At 38.6% G+C, this 18203-nt stretch overlaps 2 protein-coding genes across 2 annotated transcripts in view; both read left to right on the top strand.

Annotated features, from left to right (window-relative positions):
• Window positions 1-3379: 3379 nt before the first annotated feature.
• spi1b (Spi-1 proto-oncogene b) lies at window positions 3380-12135 on the top strand. The gene is made up of 5 exons (XM_088991973.1): window positions 3380-4501; window positions 4984-5068; window positions 5834-6030; window positions 8472-8622; window positions 11068-12135. Exons 1-5 carry the CDS (start codon window positions 4349-4351, stop codon window positions 11379-11381), a joined length of 900 nt encoding a protein of 299 aa, XP_088848099.1. The 5' UTR covers window positions 3380-4348; the 3' UTR covers window positions 11382-12135.
• Window positions 12136-15921: 3786 nt separating this feature from the next.
• Window positions 15922-18203, top strand: part of mybpc3 (myosin binding protein C3) — a 30454-nt gene continuing 28172 nt past the window's right edge. Inside the window, exons 1-2 of the mRNA XM_088991972.1 lie at window positions 15922-16071; window positions 17846-18115. Coding sequence (XP_088848098.1) covers window positions 16047-16071; window positions 17846-18115 — 295 coding nt within the window. The 5' untranslated portion in view covers window positions 15922-16046. The remainder of the gene's footprint in view (window positions 16072-17845; window positions 18116-18203) is intronic.

Here is an 18203-nt window from a genome sequence, read left to right as displayed (position 1 = left end):
ATAAGAAGCGAAACATCCGACACCTTCAAAAAAAAGTACAGATGACAGCTGAAGAAACCTTTTCATCGATGGACCACTCCTGTATGACTGAGAGCTTACACAGACAGGCAATAATTCACGAATAAAAATAACAGATTAACACATTCCGAACATACAAAAACATACACACAAAGACAAAGACCATGTACAGTCCATGGATTGATAGATGGACGTTGTTGCTATAAATGTCATTTTGTGACTGATCAAATGTAATGACTAGAGTCTGCATAGGACATACGAAGCTGTGATAACATTAAGACCCCCAAAACTGCCCCCCACCCCCGAAACCCACAAGGGTAGCACAAGGCAATGTAACTGCTTGAATGTTGCAACAATCTACTTTATCTTGTCACGGTGGCTCGAAAACGGAGAAGTACATCTTTTAGAGAACAAACAAGAAAATCATGCTTGGTCACAGCCACTGCTACCGAGTTACAATTCTTTCAGTGTAACATTAATTATATTCGAAAAAAAATTGTCATCCATAATGGAACAATGTCATAGCTCTATTTCATGTTGGAGTTAAGGTCAAGTAAGAAGTCGAAATGTCAACAACCATGGATGATAAACACAAGGTACTGTATTGAGCGTATCGCAGCCTTGTGGTGAACATCTTTACAGGAGCTCTTTTTTTCTGTTTCTTCTTTTTCCTTTTCTTTTTCTTTCAAAACTTTGCTGCTGTGAATTGGGAAGTTTCTCAAATTTGGGACATATAAAGGTTATGTCATCATCATCATCATCATCATCATCATCATCATCATCAAAAAGAAGTCCAACATGGTGCCCGAGTAGGCCGCTGTCAGCAAGTGCTCTCACAAGCCTTGTTTTTGTTATTGTTTTTGTCTTGGTTTTGTGTGTTCTTTTGTCACGTTGAGTTGTTTGCGTTGTGTGGAACGGATACAGATTGTTTTTCAGTATTTTTGGCCACGGCATTCATCAAGGAGGAGACGCCGCTGAGCGGTTTCACCTTTTCGGCAGCATGAATATGCCAACACCGTTTTTAGATTGGGAGGAATGTCGATGCCATTTGACTGTCATCGCTGGACAGCTCTGGGGCGATTGTGCTTTTTTTGCGCCGGTCTTGGGCAGCATTTTTACAGCCCACTATATGACTGTTGGACAGTCTGCAGCTGGATGGAGGCATGGCTTGAGGAGCCCGCAATGAGAAGAAAGGAGCGTCAGCGCAGAGCACCGATGCGAATGTGGAACTGTCGCGGCTAGGAATTGAAGCGGATTTGCGTGGGACAGGAGATGTGAGACAATTCTTTTCATTAATGGGTGTTACAGCTTCATGTTTGCTTTCAACATTTAGCTTGTAGCAGACTTGCACATTTCACCACGACATCCCTGATCCACTGGTGAAAAGGATGCTTTGATCTTCTTTCATCTACAACTGCTTCATACAACAAAGAAGATGCAGAAAGTGCTGACGATTTAATGACTTTGTCTTTGCGTTGTCCTATTGTCTTGTTTTTTTTTTTGTTCTTTTAACTTCAAGATGGCGCCGTGAGAGTGGCTGCCTTTCCAGCAGCTCCTGTATTTTGTTTTTCTACTTTTTTCTTTCCTTTCCTCTTCCTTTCATCATTTTGCTGTGAAATGTAAATTCCTCCACTGCAAGACGAATAAAGGCAAATCCAATCCAATTTCATCATCTCATTAAAATAAAGGATCCACTCTGTAGACCCCTGATATAGACGTGGATCAAGACCTTGTTCACAATTACATTACTGGAAAATGGTCATCTTGTGGATTATGTTTTCTTTAAACAGCAAAACAAGAAAACATTAGCCACAATTGTTTGTGTGTACGAACAACAAAAAAGAATGACTTTGTTTTCACTTTTGTTCATCTTATTTTCGTTTTGTATGTTTGTATTTCATATTCAATTGTCGTGTTGTTTTCCCGAATGTAAATTAGTTTAAGACTTGGGGGCAAAAAAATGTTTTTGAGGAGGGAATCTCATTTGCGTGTTGTTGTTGCTAAAAAGAGAACTTTGCCAAACCTTTGATAGATGTCCATCAATCCATTTTCCGTGCCGCTTATTGTCTAATCTAATTGTTTTTCCTTCTTCCTTTTTGCAGTCGAGAAAAAGACCAAAGACATCCGACTCTTAGAGTATTAAACTCAGAACCACCCAAAAACTGTGATATTTACATGGATTATGTTTAAGACACTCAGAATCAAATGCGAAAGAAAAGTTTCCAGTTCCTCATTTTGCTTTTTTTTGCTTCCGTTGTTGTGCATTGTTTCCTGTACAGTTCACATTAAAGCTGTGTTTAAGATGCTGTTATGGATTAAATCTTATTAAATTACAATGAAATGAGTGTGTTTGTATGCGTGTTCCAACATTGCACCATTTGGTGTTTTCTGCTTTTCAGTTACATCATTCTCATCAGAATACATGTTCAAAACATGCTGTATACTAATATAGGTGTATAAACAGACCTTGTAAATCAAGCTCTATGAATGAAAAAATGTCAAGAATGATTTTTTACACTACTCTTGATATCACACTAAAAATTCAACCTGTATTCTTTATAAGATTTTACCAAATCTATAAACAGCTTGTCAAAGTTCTCACTTCATTTCCATTGTTCAGTTGTTTCCTCGGTACAAAAGTGTTGCAGGGTATATCCGAAGCCATGATGAGTCACATCTGGAGCGCCAACAGAAATATTCCATGTGATTGCTGTTATATTGAGCCCGTCCTTTGACGCTTATATGTGGCATATAGTGTAGTTATTTCTGAATAGATTTTCATCTTTGCAGCAACCTGAAGAAAGAAGTAGAGTGTTTAATAGAAGCACTTTATGCGACGCAATGATCCCACGAATGAATTGATATACAAAGTAATGAAAGTATTTCAGCCATTTGAACAAACTACAAATCACTAAGAATCACCATCTTGGTATTTTAACCCTTTAAGGGACAGTTTATCACATAACCATGGTACAGAGTGCATGAAAGGGTTAAAATCAATGTTCCTTTTTTTAATGGTTATGAATTTTAGTTAGTCATGGACAGACCAGAGTTATAACTATGAGCAATAATGTCGCTATTATCAGTTCCCAGATGAGGTATAAGAAGAAAATATATATATATATATATATATATATATATATATATATATATATATATATATATATATATATATATATATATATATATATATATATATATATATATATATATATATATATATATATTCATGGAAAATCATCAACAGTAAACCAAACCAAAAGCTTTACTGCAAAAGCTTGAAGCATATCAATTTGAAGGTAGCCAGAAGGAACTAAACTGTGCAGACGTCATTTCAGAGAGGTTGCCAATACAAAACAATACAAAAATACAAAAAGCCAATACAAAACAAATAGTACACTAATTAAAACAGCAGAATTGTGGACTGCACAGCAAACCTCCATTTATTAGTTGCCCATGAGTAAACAAAAGTGGTTATCAGTCCTTCGGGAAAACATCCTCACAAACCAAGGTGCATATGTATGTTTCTTTGTTAAAAGGAGGTAGCGAGCAGGGGTTATATCCCCCTTTTGCATTTTCTGAAACTGCCGTATCTCCTTTGTGATAATCAGAACCTCCAAAACTGATACTGTCGCTTCATCTTATCTTCCAGTCATGTGCGGGTATGTGTGAGATTATATGGGTGAAAATGTAGTTTGTAGGGATGAAGGCTGAAGAATGAGATATGGGTTTAATGTATACTGATTGGGTGCAGCTTAATTGCTGGTTTCTTGTTTTATTGTTCATTTTTGATTATGTTTCAACTGGGAAAAAATATTATAGCCTGTGTAGAAGCGACATGATCAAATCACTCACACACTGTAGTCCGTTTTTCAAAGAAGATGCCATTTGATAACTGAGCAATTCAAGTGTGGAAATCATACGGGACATATGAGTACACTTTAACAGTAATCGTACATTCAATGTATCGAAAGAGAAAAGGTTTAATTCACAAAGGAACCAAATCTCTACGCTGTTACATCTGACATTGATCATTTTCGCGGTGGGTTAAGTGTCCCGTGAATGGACACTGATGATTGGCCACCAAGGGAGGTGCGTGGCAATATACAGCCGCTGATAAATGTGAAGTTCTGCGTGCTCCCGTAAAGAAGTAGACACACTCTCTCGCTCCCACCCAGACCAATTTACAGAACTTCAAGGACGAAGTGTGAGCCTTCGCTTATTTTCTATTTGTATTTGATCCAATTGAAGGCCTCTTGGAGTGGCTGGGCTCACAATTGTAGATGACAAAAAGAAGGGCGACAGAGGGACATGTTTTGGTTATCGTTAAATGAGAGGAAATTTTGAAACATTGTGCAATGGTGCTGCAAAAGTTTTGAAAGGTTGCGAGCGCGTTAGGTCTGCAAGGTGTCTGAGCCCACTTGGTGGCGAAGGAGCCCCCATGTTGCATCCCTACAGAATGGAGAGTTATCTCATTACACCTGTAAGTATAACATATGTTTTCTTTTAATTGTCTTCCAAAACGAACATACATATTGTTAGTAGAGAATAGCTACAAACTATTTTTTGAACATCGATATTTTTAACTACAAATGTAAGAGTAGTCATCTCATATTTGAAGAATTACCACAAGTTTTACTTCTTTTATGTAGAGGATGTTAACTCAAACAGCTCCATTCACTACACGCAACATGAAAATGGACCTCCAAAGTTCTTGAGATTTTCAGAATAACGGTGGCAAATAAACAAAGTAGAAATCCGGATTTATACTTTATCAAATTAAATATATACTGTATGTTGTATATAGATATTATTTTTCTGATGAAATAAAAGTTTGTAAAGGTGTGATAAATATGCGAGATGAAGATTTTAATATGCTTTCTACAAATAAAGGTTGTAGTTTCGGATGTGTATAACCGATGGCTTTCACACCTGACTGTGTTCTATTTAAATGTCCCCTTCTAGTCCTCAGAAGAAATGTATGATCCGGAGATCTACAGACATCAAATTCTGGATTATTATAATCCATATGTTCTGGATACAGAGCCAGGTCAGTTTTACTCCTGGATTTTATGACTTTTATTTAGACATTTTTACAAAGTAAGATTGTATTTGTTCTGGAATTTTAACCGAAATGTTTGTATATATGTGCTTGAATATTAATCATGGGGAAAAATGTACATTTTTGAAGATTTTTTTTTTCTGTTGTACATGAGGGCAATATGATGCGTGCATCTTAAGAACACAGGAAACAGATGCTATTTTTCGCGTTGCTGCACATACGGACACAAAAAAAGATTGCCCCTTGGGGTTTTGTTGACTTTCTGTTGGTTGAAATAGTTTTGAATATTTCACCTAAACATACTTAATGACGTGAACAGCAAATAAGTCTCCATTATCATTTGTGTATATATTTGTGTCATACAATGAACATGCTGAGGTATTGTTATTATTTTATATGCCTTGCACATTTTATGAATCAAATACTGTATTTAAAAAGGATACCTAATCCTGACTCCGCCAGGATTCAAAAGATTAATTTCCGAGATTGAGATATATAACATTCTTGTCTCTCACTTTATCTTTTCCCTTGAAAATCGCACTGTTGGTTGGAATAAAGCTTGGTGTTTAAAGCGTTCCAATTTTTACTGTAAAGTGTCCTTGAGAGTTTTGAAAGGTGCTTATAAATAAAATGTATTATTATTATTATTATTATTATTATTATTATTATTATTATTATTATTATTATTATTATTATTATTATTATTATTATTATTACTCAGCCATCCCATGTCTCACTGTGTTCTCTAATTAGATCACTGGGACTACCACGCTCACAGTCATGTACACCCGACAGAGTTTGAAAACCTTCAAGAGACAAGTTTCACAGAGCTGCAAAGTGTACAGTCTCTGCACCCACCCGGTCTCATCCGACACGAGGCCATGCGCTACGAACCAGAAATTCTAATGGATCCGAATCTTGGTGCACATTCTCATATGTTACAGCAACCAGTAAGTCCTTCTGTCACCAAATCCAAAAAGGTACATTGTCATCATATAAGGAATACAAGGGACCCATGAACACACTCGAGTGAAAGGGCTTAATAAATAAATAGGAATGGTGTCTCTGGTTGAGAAACATTATACACCCTATGATTTCGATTTATATTGAGAAATTAAATTAAATAATTTGTTTTACTTCATGGGTTTTTACAAGCGACATTTCAATTTCACTTAATGGTTTTAGTTGAGGCCTTTTCAAAATGGTGATAAATATTCCCAGCAAGAAACCTGATGAATTAACAGTGTTATCACGGTGTGGTGCACCAAAGAGTACATGAGATGGCAATGGAACATATTTTGGAAACAGGATAATTGATAGATTTTATGCATGTTTCATATGTTACTTCTGGATTGAGTGCTTGCGCGTCTAGCTCCCGCATCTGGCTGCCGCTGCTTACCCGCATAAAAAAATTCAACTGTGACTGTAAAGTGAAAGTTTTAAAAGGTGTTTATAAATGAAATGTATTATTATTATTATTATTATTATTATTATTATTAACAAAAAATAAATAAACAAACACAAAGACAAACAAACACACAAATAAATAAATAAACAATAAGGGTGGAAATTGATCTCCTCTTTGTGTATTTCTGTCATACTTCATGAACATTGCTGATTTGTGCTCGTTCATATTGGTTACAAAGATCCGCTGGGAAATTCTATTGTGGACAAATGCTATGAGAGAAAAAACTTGGAAGAGAATGAATGCAAACGTCCAATGTTTCAGTGTTTCTGAGTACAAACAAGTTCTACTTCGTAGAACATTTCGAGAAGACCAAGTTTTTCTAAAACAAAACGTTTTGACATCCCAAAAACAAACCAAAACTTTCTTTTTCTTTGTCTTGCTTTGTTTCCTTCTGAGAGGACATTGTGGAAATGATTTAAAAGAAAGTATCCCGTGACAAAATTAGGAGTATCAGCGTTGTGTTTTCTAAAAGCTTGAAACGTTTAATGTTATCGCAATTAGTTTTTCTACATCGCAACTAACATACAGTTAATACTACTTGCAATAGTGGTCAGTGCAAGACGACACAAATGCTTGAGTTCATATTTTCTTGTATAATTATTTGTAATTTGATGAAACAAGTATTGTTTTAAAGAACAAGAAACCTCATCATTGTCATTATTTCTGTAAATGTCGAAGAATGTTTATGTAATAAAATATTGTGCTTATAAGAATACACCTCCAAATATATAAACTAAAACATGCGTGAAAGTTTTCTCTCAAATGGCATTACTTTTCTTAATCTTTCCTCAAGTCGCTCAATCATGGTGTTGTGGGGTATCATTTTAATTTTAGAGCAACACAACAAATATTGGATTTTCTAGTACTTTAAAAATCAATAGATTTTTGGTCAGAAATAAATACCGGGAGAACATATAGATTTAAAACACAAATGAGGCCAATTAAATTGAAACTCCAATATTTTCTGGCAGTTGCTTAGCAATAAAAGGCTAAGTGGCTGCCTTAGTTATGACTTCTCTTTTATGTTTTTTTTTAATCAGGTGTATTTTTTGTATACAACACATAAAAAAAAACAGATCACCAGTGGTGCTAACCAATTGACTACTGGGCCACCCATCTACAACAACAATAATAATAATAATAATAATAATAATAATAATAATAATAATAATAATAATAATAATAATAATAATAATAATAATAATAATAATAATAGCAGCCCGGTAGTCGAGTGGTTAGCACACCGGCTTCACAGTGCAGAGGTCACCGGTTCGCGTCCCGGTCCGGCCGTCCGGCCTCCCTGTGTGGAGTTTGCATCTTCTCCCCGGACCCGCGTGGGTTTTCTCCGGGTCCTCCGGTTTCCTCCCACACTCCAAAAACATGCATGGCAGGCAGATTGACCACTCCAAATTGTCCCAAGGTGTGAGTGTGAGAGTGACTGTTGTACGTCTTTGTGTGCCCTGCGATTGGCTGGCAACCAATTCAGGGTGTCCCCCGCCTCGAGCCCGAAGACAGCTGAGATAGGCTCCAGCATGCCCTGCGACCCTAATGAGGAATAAGCGTTACAGAAAAATGGATGGAATGGATGATGATAATAATAATAATAATAATAATAATAATAATAATAATAATAATAATAATAATACATTTAATTTGAAAACACTTTTCATCGCACTTAAAGACACTAGAGCTTAAAATGCTTAGGAATGCATATAAGTGTAAGCAAAATGATCTGTGCTGAAAAATGGGGTGGGGGTGTAGGGTTGAAAAAAATTACGTGAAGCAAATATTTTTATTGCTTTCTTTTTGGACTATTCCTCTGGGAAACATTTATAACATATCCTTTTGTGGCAGCATATCATTTAATAAGGCACATTGTTTTTTTCGGGGGGATCTGATGGGACGTGGTCTCCTGTTTTGAAGGTAACATTCTTCCCCCGGACGGTGTATCCTACACACGTGTCCCAGCACAGCACTGATGATGATGAGCACGGACGTCAAAGTCCCCCCCTGGAAGTGTCTGATGAGGAATGTCTTCGAGATCAAGGGCCGTATGTCATACCTGGAGATATGGGTAAGAAAGCTCATTCAACATCGCAGGGAGTCATTTACTGAAATTCCTTGACAGGAACCTTCCATACAGCACAAACATGGCATTTTGATTCCGATTGTCGCCGAGGACAGATTTTGCTACTTAATTCATGTTCAATAAACCTTATATTGATCTGGTTAAAGTTTAAAGTTTAGACTGGGATGGCCCCATAGGGCATATTCTCATCAACAAAATTTGGGGGTTAGCTTGCCCTATAAGTACAGGAGGATTATGAGCCTGAGAATATTCTTGATGCGTCATCCGCAGATATCACAGAGTTGATTAGTCTTTCAGCTCATTTGATTCATCAACATTTGGCATTTTAATTGTCAGTTCGGGGCCAATTAATTTATGAGAGTTCTAATTGAAATGTGTTTACCACGACATGACTAATGGGAGAAATGTAACTGTATCGGGACTGTGTTTTTGGTGCTCTCTGTGGTGAATTGTAATTTGCCGACTACAGCACGCATGTTTCTTGTTTCGTAAAGTGACAGGAGCTGACCTCACTCGACATTTCACAATTGCCCAAATTCTTTGCTTACATCCAAACTTCTAAACTAGTCTCAGAACAGATTTTTTTTGCTTCTTTTCTTGTTGTAATGACTAATCAGGAGACTGAGCAGTTACTTTGTGTGTGTTGGGAGGGGGTTAGCGTGTTTGTTGGGAGGGGGTTAGCGTAAACCTTTAACCACTTTACATTTTCTCCATTTTAGTTAATTCCAATCTATCCATCCATCCGTCTGATATATATATATATATATATATATATATATATATATATATATATATATATATATATATATATATATATATATATATATATATATATATCAGACGAACACCAGAGCCATAGAGGCAGGGATATACCACACCAGACAAGACCCAAGGTGTAGGTTGTGCAAAGAGGCACCTGAGACAATCCATCACATAACTGCAGGGTGTAAGATGCTGGCAGGGAAAGCCTACATGGAGCGCCATAACCAGGTGGCTGGCATAGTCTACAAAAACATCTGTGCGGAGTATGGACTGGAAACCCCAAGGTCAAAATGGGAAACACCTCCCAAGGTAGTAGAGAATGACAGAGCAAAGATCCTGTGGGACTTCCAGATACAGACTGACAAGATGGTAATGGCCAACCAACCAGATATTGTGGTCATAGATAAAGGGCAAAGGAAAGTCGTTGTCATGGATGTAGCGGTCCCGAGTGATGGAAACATCAGAAAGAAGGAACATGAGAAAATCGAGAAATACCAAGGGCTCAAAGAGGAGCTGGAGAGAGCCTGGAAGGTAAAGGTGACAGTCGTGCCTGTGGTGGTCGGAGCACTCGGGGCAGTGACCCCCAAACTCGACGAGTGGTTGCAACAGATCCCAGGAACAACATCGGATATCTCGGTCCAGAAAAGCGCAGTGCTGGGAACAGCACGGATACTGCGCAGAACCCTCAAGCTTCCTGGCTTCTGGTAGAGGGCCCGAGCTAAAATGGGAGACAGACACCACCCATGGGGGGTGAGACGAGGATATATATATATATATATATATATATATATATATATATATATATATATATATATATATATATATATATATATATATAAACCACATTTTTATCTTGTATCGCAGAAGTAGAGGTAATAATTAAAAATATCTTTATTAGTATTTGTGTGCTAGTGAAAACAGAACAACCAAATGCTCGTCCATTGGAGGGCAGAAGGTGCAATAAAATTGTGTCATCACGTGTTGCAATTAATACACCAGATGCTGCTCACATGTACATGTAGTACAAGTACTCAAAGTTCTTCTGGACAAACAAGAGACAAACTGCCGGCTCAACCCAAAAATTTAAAGTAAAGGTCAAAACACCCATGGCTTATTCAAAACATTTTGGCGAAAATGTCACTGCAATTAACTGACTTGATGCTTTTACAACTGAAAATAACTTGGCATGTTTTAAGACTTGTTGGTTGGGTGACAAGCCTACCAAATGAGATCTCATTAAGCCAACACACATCAAACGATTGGAAACATTTCAGTTACACCGTATGTGAATTTTTGTGGAGACACAATATTGGAACATTTTGGTGGATTTCTATTCAATGCTGACGAGTTGCTTTGGTATTTACACTCGTTGTGTATTTCAGAAGTCACACAACAAATCATGATGCATTGCAAACTAACTACGGCAAAACTGCCAATTGACATTGAAATTGTGACGCATGTACTTCACACTACATTCCAAAATGGTTTTAAATTGACATTGTGTTACTCAACCGCACCTGCCTCGTCACACTCTCTTCAGCTACTATGTTGTTCCTGCATACAAATGTCATGAACGCGGTCTCGGAATGATTGAGTGAGATCATACTCAAAAAGTCTTGCATCATGTGGCAGTTAGTAATTGTGCAACTTTTTCGTTGTTTCCCAAAGGCAACAAAAAGAAGATTCGTTTGTATCAATTCCTGCTGGACCTTTTACGGAACGGCGACATGAAGGACAGTATCTGGTGGGTGGACAGAGACAAAGGAATGTTCCAGTTTTCATCCAAACACAAAGAAGCTCTTGCGCACCGCTGGGGAATCCAAAAGGGCAACCGCAAAAAAATGACCTATCAAAAGATGGCTCGGGCTTTGCGCAACTATGGTAAAACTGGAGAGGTCAAAAAGATCAAGAAGAAACTGACCTATCAGTTTAGTGACGAGGTCCTTGGGAAGACGCATTTGGAGAGGAAGCCATACATGTAGACCGAAGATTGAATGATACAACGCAAGTGATATACATGTATTTGATTTCTGGTGTAACACTCAATGTTACCACTTCTTGTAAATTGCATAGAAGCATGACAGCTATCCAGAGGAAACTGGCTGACGCTGTGATTATACAGCACGGTTGTCAAACTCATTTTTTGCCGCGGGCCACATTGTCGTTAGTTTCCTCTCGAGGGCCGTTATGAATTTGTGGAAAACATTAGAATGTTTCATTCCCTCCACATATCACATACAGAGCACACAAGAAATTAATGAATGAATAGTTTTCAAATTTGAAGTGAAAATTAATGACTGTTATTGTGGTTTACATGGGACAATTTGAAATTTTGGTTTCAACTTTAGCAAGCATCATGGAATTTCACAAGTTTGATTTGCTTTCACGGGTCGAATAATATGATGTGGTGGCCAGAATTGGACCCCGGGCCTTGACTTTGACACATGTTATACAGCTCATTTATTTGCCACAGCATAGAAATACAATAAAGATACGTCTTGCCAGTGTCTGCCGCCCATGTCAGGGAAATGGGAAAGCGGGAGCACAAAGTGTGTGTCCAGGAAAGTATCCATGTGAAAACAAGGCTGTTCTTTCAATATGATCAATGTAACCTATTATTTAAAGACTTGACATTGCAGGCCTGATTCACCAAAACAACATATTTGTTCAAAGTGGGTTTTTCTTTGTATAATACACCAAAAATGCAATAAACATTTTTTTTCAATCATGAAACAACGCTGTGTGACTGTCACATTATTTTATAAGGATTATTGTAAGGTACACACAAAGAACAGATGAACAAAATTGTTTTGAAGAACACTGCATGAATTCAGCCCTACTTTTCTTCAATTAAAACTGACCTATTAAACCTAAAAAAAAATTAAAAAAAACATCAACAAACAAAAAAAGTCCAGTTGCATTTATTCCCTATTTGTGGATTCTTCTCACTATCATGACAGGAAAATATTTTTTTTACAATTAGGCTAAAGGCTAACGATATACTGTATAGTTTTGTGTCGCTAAAGATTCACTATCTTTGCATTTGGCTGACAACCAACCAAGCAAGTGGAATACATCATGAATTTGAATAGAATGGCCTCCACACATGTAGCCACAGCTACGATCACTCACAGTCAACACAAAAAAATATGGAGAAGAAACATATGGACAACTTTGAACCTCACATTTCACATTAGGCAGTTTGGCTTAAATTACTCTTAATAAGACAGCACAGAGAACATAAATTTCGTGGTCGCTTGACATGCTTGGGCCAAATAAAAAGATGTGGCGAGCCAGATTTAGCCCTCGGGCCGTGACTTTGACACCTGTCGTCCATCAGTCCCATATTGTTGCATTACATAATATCAATTTGACAAAGGGCTGGGGAGAGGAACGACTAGGTCTCCCTACTAAAGTTGCTTCCCCTCTGACCCAACTTCGGATAAGTGGTAGGAGATGGATGGATGTAAGAAAAAATCTTCATGAAACAACTGTAAACTCCTTGCTGTCTCATGGTGTCAGGAGTAAAGCGCATGCTGCCAGTCAACCATGTCGAGACCCAAAAAAAACTGAAAATTTGAAAATTGCAGACATAATTCTATGAGACAAAAGTGAAACTTTTTGGCGTTTGTTGTCCATTCATGCATTTATTTTCCTTCTTCTCATTCATATATGAGCTGAAGCCAAAAGCAGCTGACTCTGGGTGACACCCTGAACTGGTGACAGTTAACCGCACGGCACAAACAAAGATCCAACCACTTGAATTAACACCTCTAATTTATGAAACCACTGAACCTAATGTGCATGGTTTTGGAATGTGGAATGAAGTCTGAATACTCAGGCGGGGCAAAAATATGCAAATGCCACACGATCAGGCTTGAGGCAAGATTCAAAGCCATAAAAGCCAGACGCAGAGGCGATCACCATGTGGCTCGTTGTGTTGCATGGTGTTTGTTGCTCTCAATTTCATTAAAAAGTACTACATTAATAAAAAATAAATAAATGCCATCCACAGCGTCTGTTTGGCATCCTCCACAAACAATTGTACTCAACCAAATGTAGCCATCGTATGACGCTGTAGGTGGGTGAACAATGTCCTCCATGTAAATGGGGCTTTAACCATATTTTCTTGGATTATGCATCGTTCATGTGTAACATGAGTCCCCCAAACAAACTGTGGGGGAAAAAAATTGCCAAATCATGTCAAATATTCTGTACTGCTGTATAACCCTTCCCAAAGGGCAAACAGCTCCCCTTTATGGTGTTTCAAAACACCGAAGGACACTTTACAATAAAAACAATAAAACAAAGCACATAACAATAAAACCATAAGTAAAATGATAAATAATAAAATAGCAGATTGAACTAGACATTGAAAGCAATGTTAAACAGATGGGTTTTGAGGTGGGATTTGAAAATACCGTGGGAGTCAATATTACGGATGTTGGGTGGAAGTGAATTCCAGAATGGACGAGTTGGACTTTATGGAGAAATTTCTGATTGACACAGAAGAGAAGTGAGTTACAATAATCGATGCGGGAGGTGACGAGACTGTGGATAAGGATAGCGGCAGAGTGAGGGGTGAGCGAGGGACGGAGACGGTTAATATTACGGAGGTGGAAATAAGCAGTCTGAGTTATGTTATTTATATGGGAGTGAAAAGATAGTGAGCTATTGAGGATGACACCCAGGCTCTTGACCTGAGGGGAGGGGGACACGGTTGAACTGTCAATGGTGAGAGAGAAACTGTTAGTTTTGTGGAGGGTGGATTTGGTACCGACAAGGAGAAGTTCAGTTTCTTCACTGTTAAGCTTGAGAAAGTTATGGGAAAGCCAGGATTTAATTTCTGAGATAGAAGTGGACCATTCGCAAAACTGATTTTAGCACGACAGTATCCGTCCATCCATCCATTTTCTGTGCCGCTTATTCCTCATTAGGGTCGCGGAGGGTGCTGGAGCCTATCCCAGCCAACTTCGGGCACTACGAGGGGGACACCCTGAACTGGTTGTCAGCCAATCGCAGGGCACACAGAGACAAACAAAACCATTCGCTCTCATACTCACACCTAGTGACAATTTGGAGTGTTCAGTCTGCCTACCATGCATGTTTATGGTATGTGGGAGGAAACCGGAGGACCCGGAGAAAACCCACGCGTGTCACGGTTTGCGAGGTGGTGATGGCGGGTGCGGATCCCAAAAAGCAGGCAGGAGGGAGCAGGAGGTTGTTTGACAAATTGTATTAAAATAAAGGTCAGCAGGAACAAAATGCAAAACATCAAAATCATCTGAATGGAAAAAAATACAAAGTAGCAAAAGAAGACCAAAAGTAAAAGTCCGCCAAGGTTAAACAAACACATACACAATGCATGCAGCAAACAAGCAGCAAACAATGAACCGACACCGGATGGTCGTGCCGGGTATCCTTTTAAGTGTCAGTGATTAAATGACCAGCACCTGCGAGGCTGCAGGCAAGGCTGACGTCGCTACCAACTGGTCGCCAATCTGATCGGGACGACCAGCACCTGTGCAGGTGCAGGCGGGGCCGAAAGCGCCCCCCCCGTTGGTCGCCAACCAGATCATGACAACGCTGACCTACAAACTCCACACAGGGAGGCCGGAAGGGGACGTAAACTGGCGACCTCTGCACTGTGAAGCCAGCGTGCTAACCACTCGACTACCAGGCTGCCCAGTGTGACAGTAATTTGAATAAATACATTAATTAACCAAAATCTGGCCAAGTTACTGGTGTAAAGGCCAGCAGAGTGGGTTGTCAGAATTTCAGCAAAACATGGACTTCGGGTGTACTATTGAGTGTACGCTGGCGGGTCTGGCTGCAGATGCTCACGCTCAGAAAAACCTATTCTGTGACTGTAAAGTGTCCTTGAGAGTTTTGAAAGTTGCTTATAAACTAAATGCATTTTTATTATGATGATTGTTATTATTAGTGTTGTGGATCAGAGACTGTGTTCCTTGCGGGGTGAACTTCTGTTTGATCAGATCTTACAATGTGGTGTTTATTTTCCACATAAAAAAGAACAATTATTTCCCTGTTCGGCTCTGAGGCTTTTTTGTACAATTTATTGTAAACATATAGATTTGCATTGCAGTGGTAAATAGAAATAAATTATGGGTATTAAGACCCTAAATAGCTGAGGACCTACAAAGATCATTTTAAATGTAAAAAGAAGTGAATACACCATTCATTGCTGGTGCGCCTTATATACCTGAAAATACAGTATGTTTGTTTTCTGATTATTCAGATTTCTCTGTAGCTACAGCACAGAGACAGTGTCCATCCTTTTGTCTTTCTTTCCCTTTTTTTTAAATCTAAATTTAACTGGTGCCGAACATCCATGACCCCCTCTCCCGACCCCTCCCAATCGTAAGGCCTGTCATTCAGGCAAGGTGTTGGAGGAAATGATGGTTGAAATATAGCCTATGTGTGCGTGCGAATGTGCATGTGTGCGTTGCATACGTGGTGAGCTTTGATGGGACGTGTGGGGGCAGCTGTTGTTCTTTGGCCATCATATTAAGGTGTCTGGAGAGAGGGGTGGTGCTGCACGGTGGGGGCAGTTCTATTAAAGGCAAAAGGAAAAGACAGACAGCAGAGTCTGACATCCCGTGGAGGAGAGGACATCCTTTAGGAAGATGCCTGAGCCAGTCAAAAAAACGAGTGAGTGTGTGGCTGATATCCTCTTGTTTTCTTTTTTAAATTGGGTGGAGCCCACTTAAGACCATACAACTGTTACTGCTGAACTTGAACATTTCCTCTCTGACTAAACGCAAACCCAAGAACAAAGAGTCTGACTGAGTGCTGCCTCTTCAATCACAGTCAAACTGCTAGAACATGTCTTAATGGATAAATGTTTACCACAAAATGTTGTAACATTTGCTTTTTATTTGATACTTTAAAGGGATTGTTTTTTTCTACTTGTCTGGAAGAAAAAAAGAGAAATATTAACCCCTAAACACAGAAACCGAGTAGGCCTACATTAAAAGGCTTTTCATATGTTTATTTAATATATTTTAAAATAAAAGGAGAAGCTCAATATACTGTAGTGCCTTTAAATATGAATTGAATTCACTTGAACCGGCTAAAATCATCCTTTTCAATTGCTGCGAGTGGAAACACCCTTCATCATATAACACAAATCCTCTGCCCCCCTCCCACCTCCTACCCACCTCCATAAAGGAATATAAAAAATATCTGGGTACTCTAATGAGCAATTGATTATGCTGTATTTGATTCTAATATACCGTACGATAATTACATGCTTGAATTGCTTTTTTCTCTCTTTAATCGCACAGTACCAATATGTTGCCCTTTCTGATGTGGTCATCTATCACTCCGGGGGAAAGTAAAAGACAAACATGTAGAGATACTGTTCATTGCAATGTCTCCACTCCTCTCAGCTCATCAGCACTTTCAGAAGATGAAGAATATATGGCTCTGTTGGATTGTGTCTACATGTGTTGCTGTACCATTTGTGTTCTGATGCCAAAAGGACTCATAGGACTGTACCGTAATGTTATTAAGCATTAGGATTAAACTAGTGGCCTTAAAGAAGGTTTCAAATATATAAAGTGGAATTGTTTTTGTCTGTTGTTTAGTTTGACAGCAAACTAAAATTGGGAGTGACAATAAATAAGATGGGGCCTCATTTTTGAAGAATTATTGAGTGTCACTGTCACCATTCAGTATTTGTATGTCAAGTCTGCGCTCACAAGTCAAAGAAAAAAAACGACAGCGAGAAGTCAATCAAAAACCGAGCCAGTCATTTCTCAGTTCAACACTGTATATTTGTCTTTCGTTATTTTTAATCATCGACTCTTCATGGAATATATATTGCATTTCCACATTAGCTGTCAAAAAGTGATGATGTTGAAGACGCGGTTAGACTGTTCTTGCATAGGAATTTTAAATAAAATAATTGGGGTTATCAAAGAGTCCTCCCAGATTGGAAAAAATACTTCCCAGCTTCAGAAACAAACGGGTCCACAAGTATTTCAATGACTCTAAAGGTGCAAAAATAGATTCAAGATAATCCCACTGCAGTGATTCCTGTGGGCGTGGTGAAACGTCAACCAGCCACATTCATTCATTAGTCCACAACATATGTAGTCTATATTTACACTCATTGGGTCTGGCCACAAGTGACCGTGTGAAATCGGATTATGGAAAAGAACAGAACCCATTCACCTTCGTCACAAAACCTAAAATGATCATGTGTTGGCTAACAACAAATATAACAACAGTGCGACCCATCAACCACCCCCACCAACCAAAACAAAAACATTCCACTGGCTCCAGAGCATGAACAATTATTTTTAGTTATTGGTTTTTACATAGTAAAAAAAATTATAAGTTGCTCATTTGAGAAAATCAATTTCATAAAAGAGGTCGATGTCTACAATTAAAAGATCCTAATGCCAGTTTGTCGTTTCAGTTTCAGCCTTTACCAAGAAGCCAAAGACACAGGAAGCAGAGGAGGGATCCTCGGTGATCTTTGAAGTAGAAACCGAAAAGTCTGACGCTAAAGTTAAATGGCAGTGCAACACAAAAGATATTGTCGGCAGCAGCAAATACGAGATAACAACCAATGGAAGCAAGCATTCCCTTACCATCAAAGACCTTACCCCGGATGACGCCAACACCTATGCTGTGATTGCGGGGAGTTCAAAGGTCAAGTTTGAGCTGAAAGTCTTGTCAAAGAAAGGTGGGAAACTTTGGCTGTGGTCTCTCTGCCTGTTGACTGAGCACTCACCAGGCTGTACGGACCTTACACTGCATGCACAATATTTATA

The sequence above is a fragment of the Hippocampus bargibanti genome, linkage group LG03 (genome assembly GCF_051943395.1).
Source record: "Hippocampus bargibanti isolate YZ-2025 linkage group LG03, ASM5194339v1, whole genome shotgun sequence".
Taxonomy (NCBI): domain Eukaryota; kingdom Metazoa; phylum Chordata; class Actinopteri; order Syngnathiformes; family Syngnathidae; genus Hippocampus; species Hippocampus bargibanti.
Note: the sequence above shows the minus strand (reverse complement) of the source record. Positions and strands in the feature narration are given on the sequence as shown.

Excerpts from the sequence above, each read along its gene's own strand:
- spi1b (XM_088991973.1), top strand. The coding sequence starts at position 4,349 with ATGAGAGGAAATTTTGAAACATTGTGCAATGGTGCTGCAAAAGTTTTG. Across the intron at positions 5,069-5,833 it reads TGTTCTGGATACAGAGCCAG|ATCACTGGGACTACCACGCT; the intron begins GTCAGTTTTACT and ends TTCTCTAATTAG. Across the intron at positions 8,623-11,067 it reads TGTCATACCTGGAGATATGG|GCAACAAAAAGAAGATTCGT; the intron begins GTAAGAAAGCTC and ends TGTTTCCCAAAG.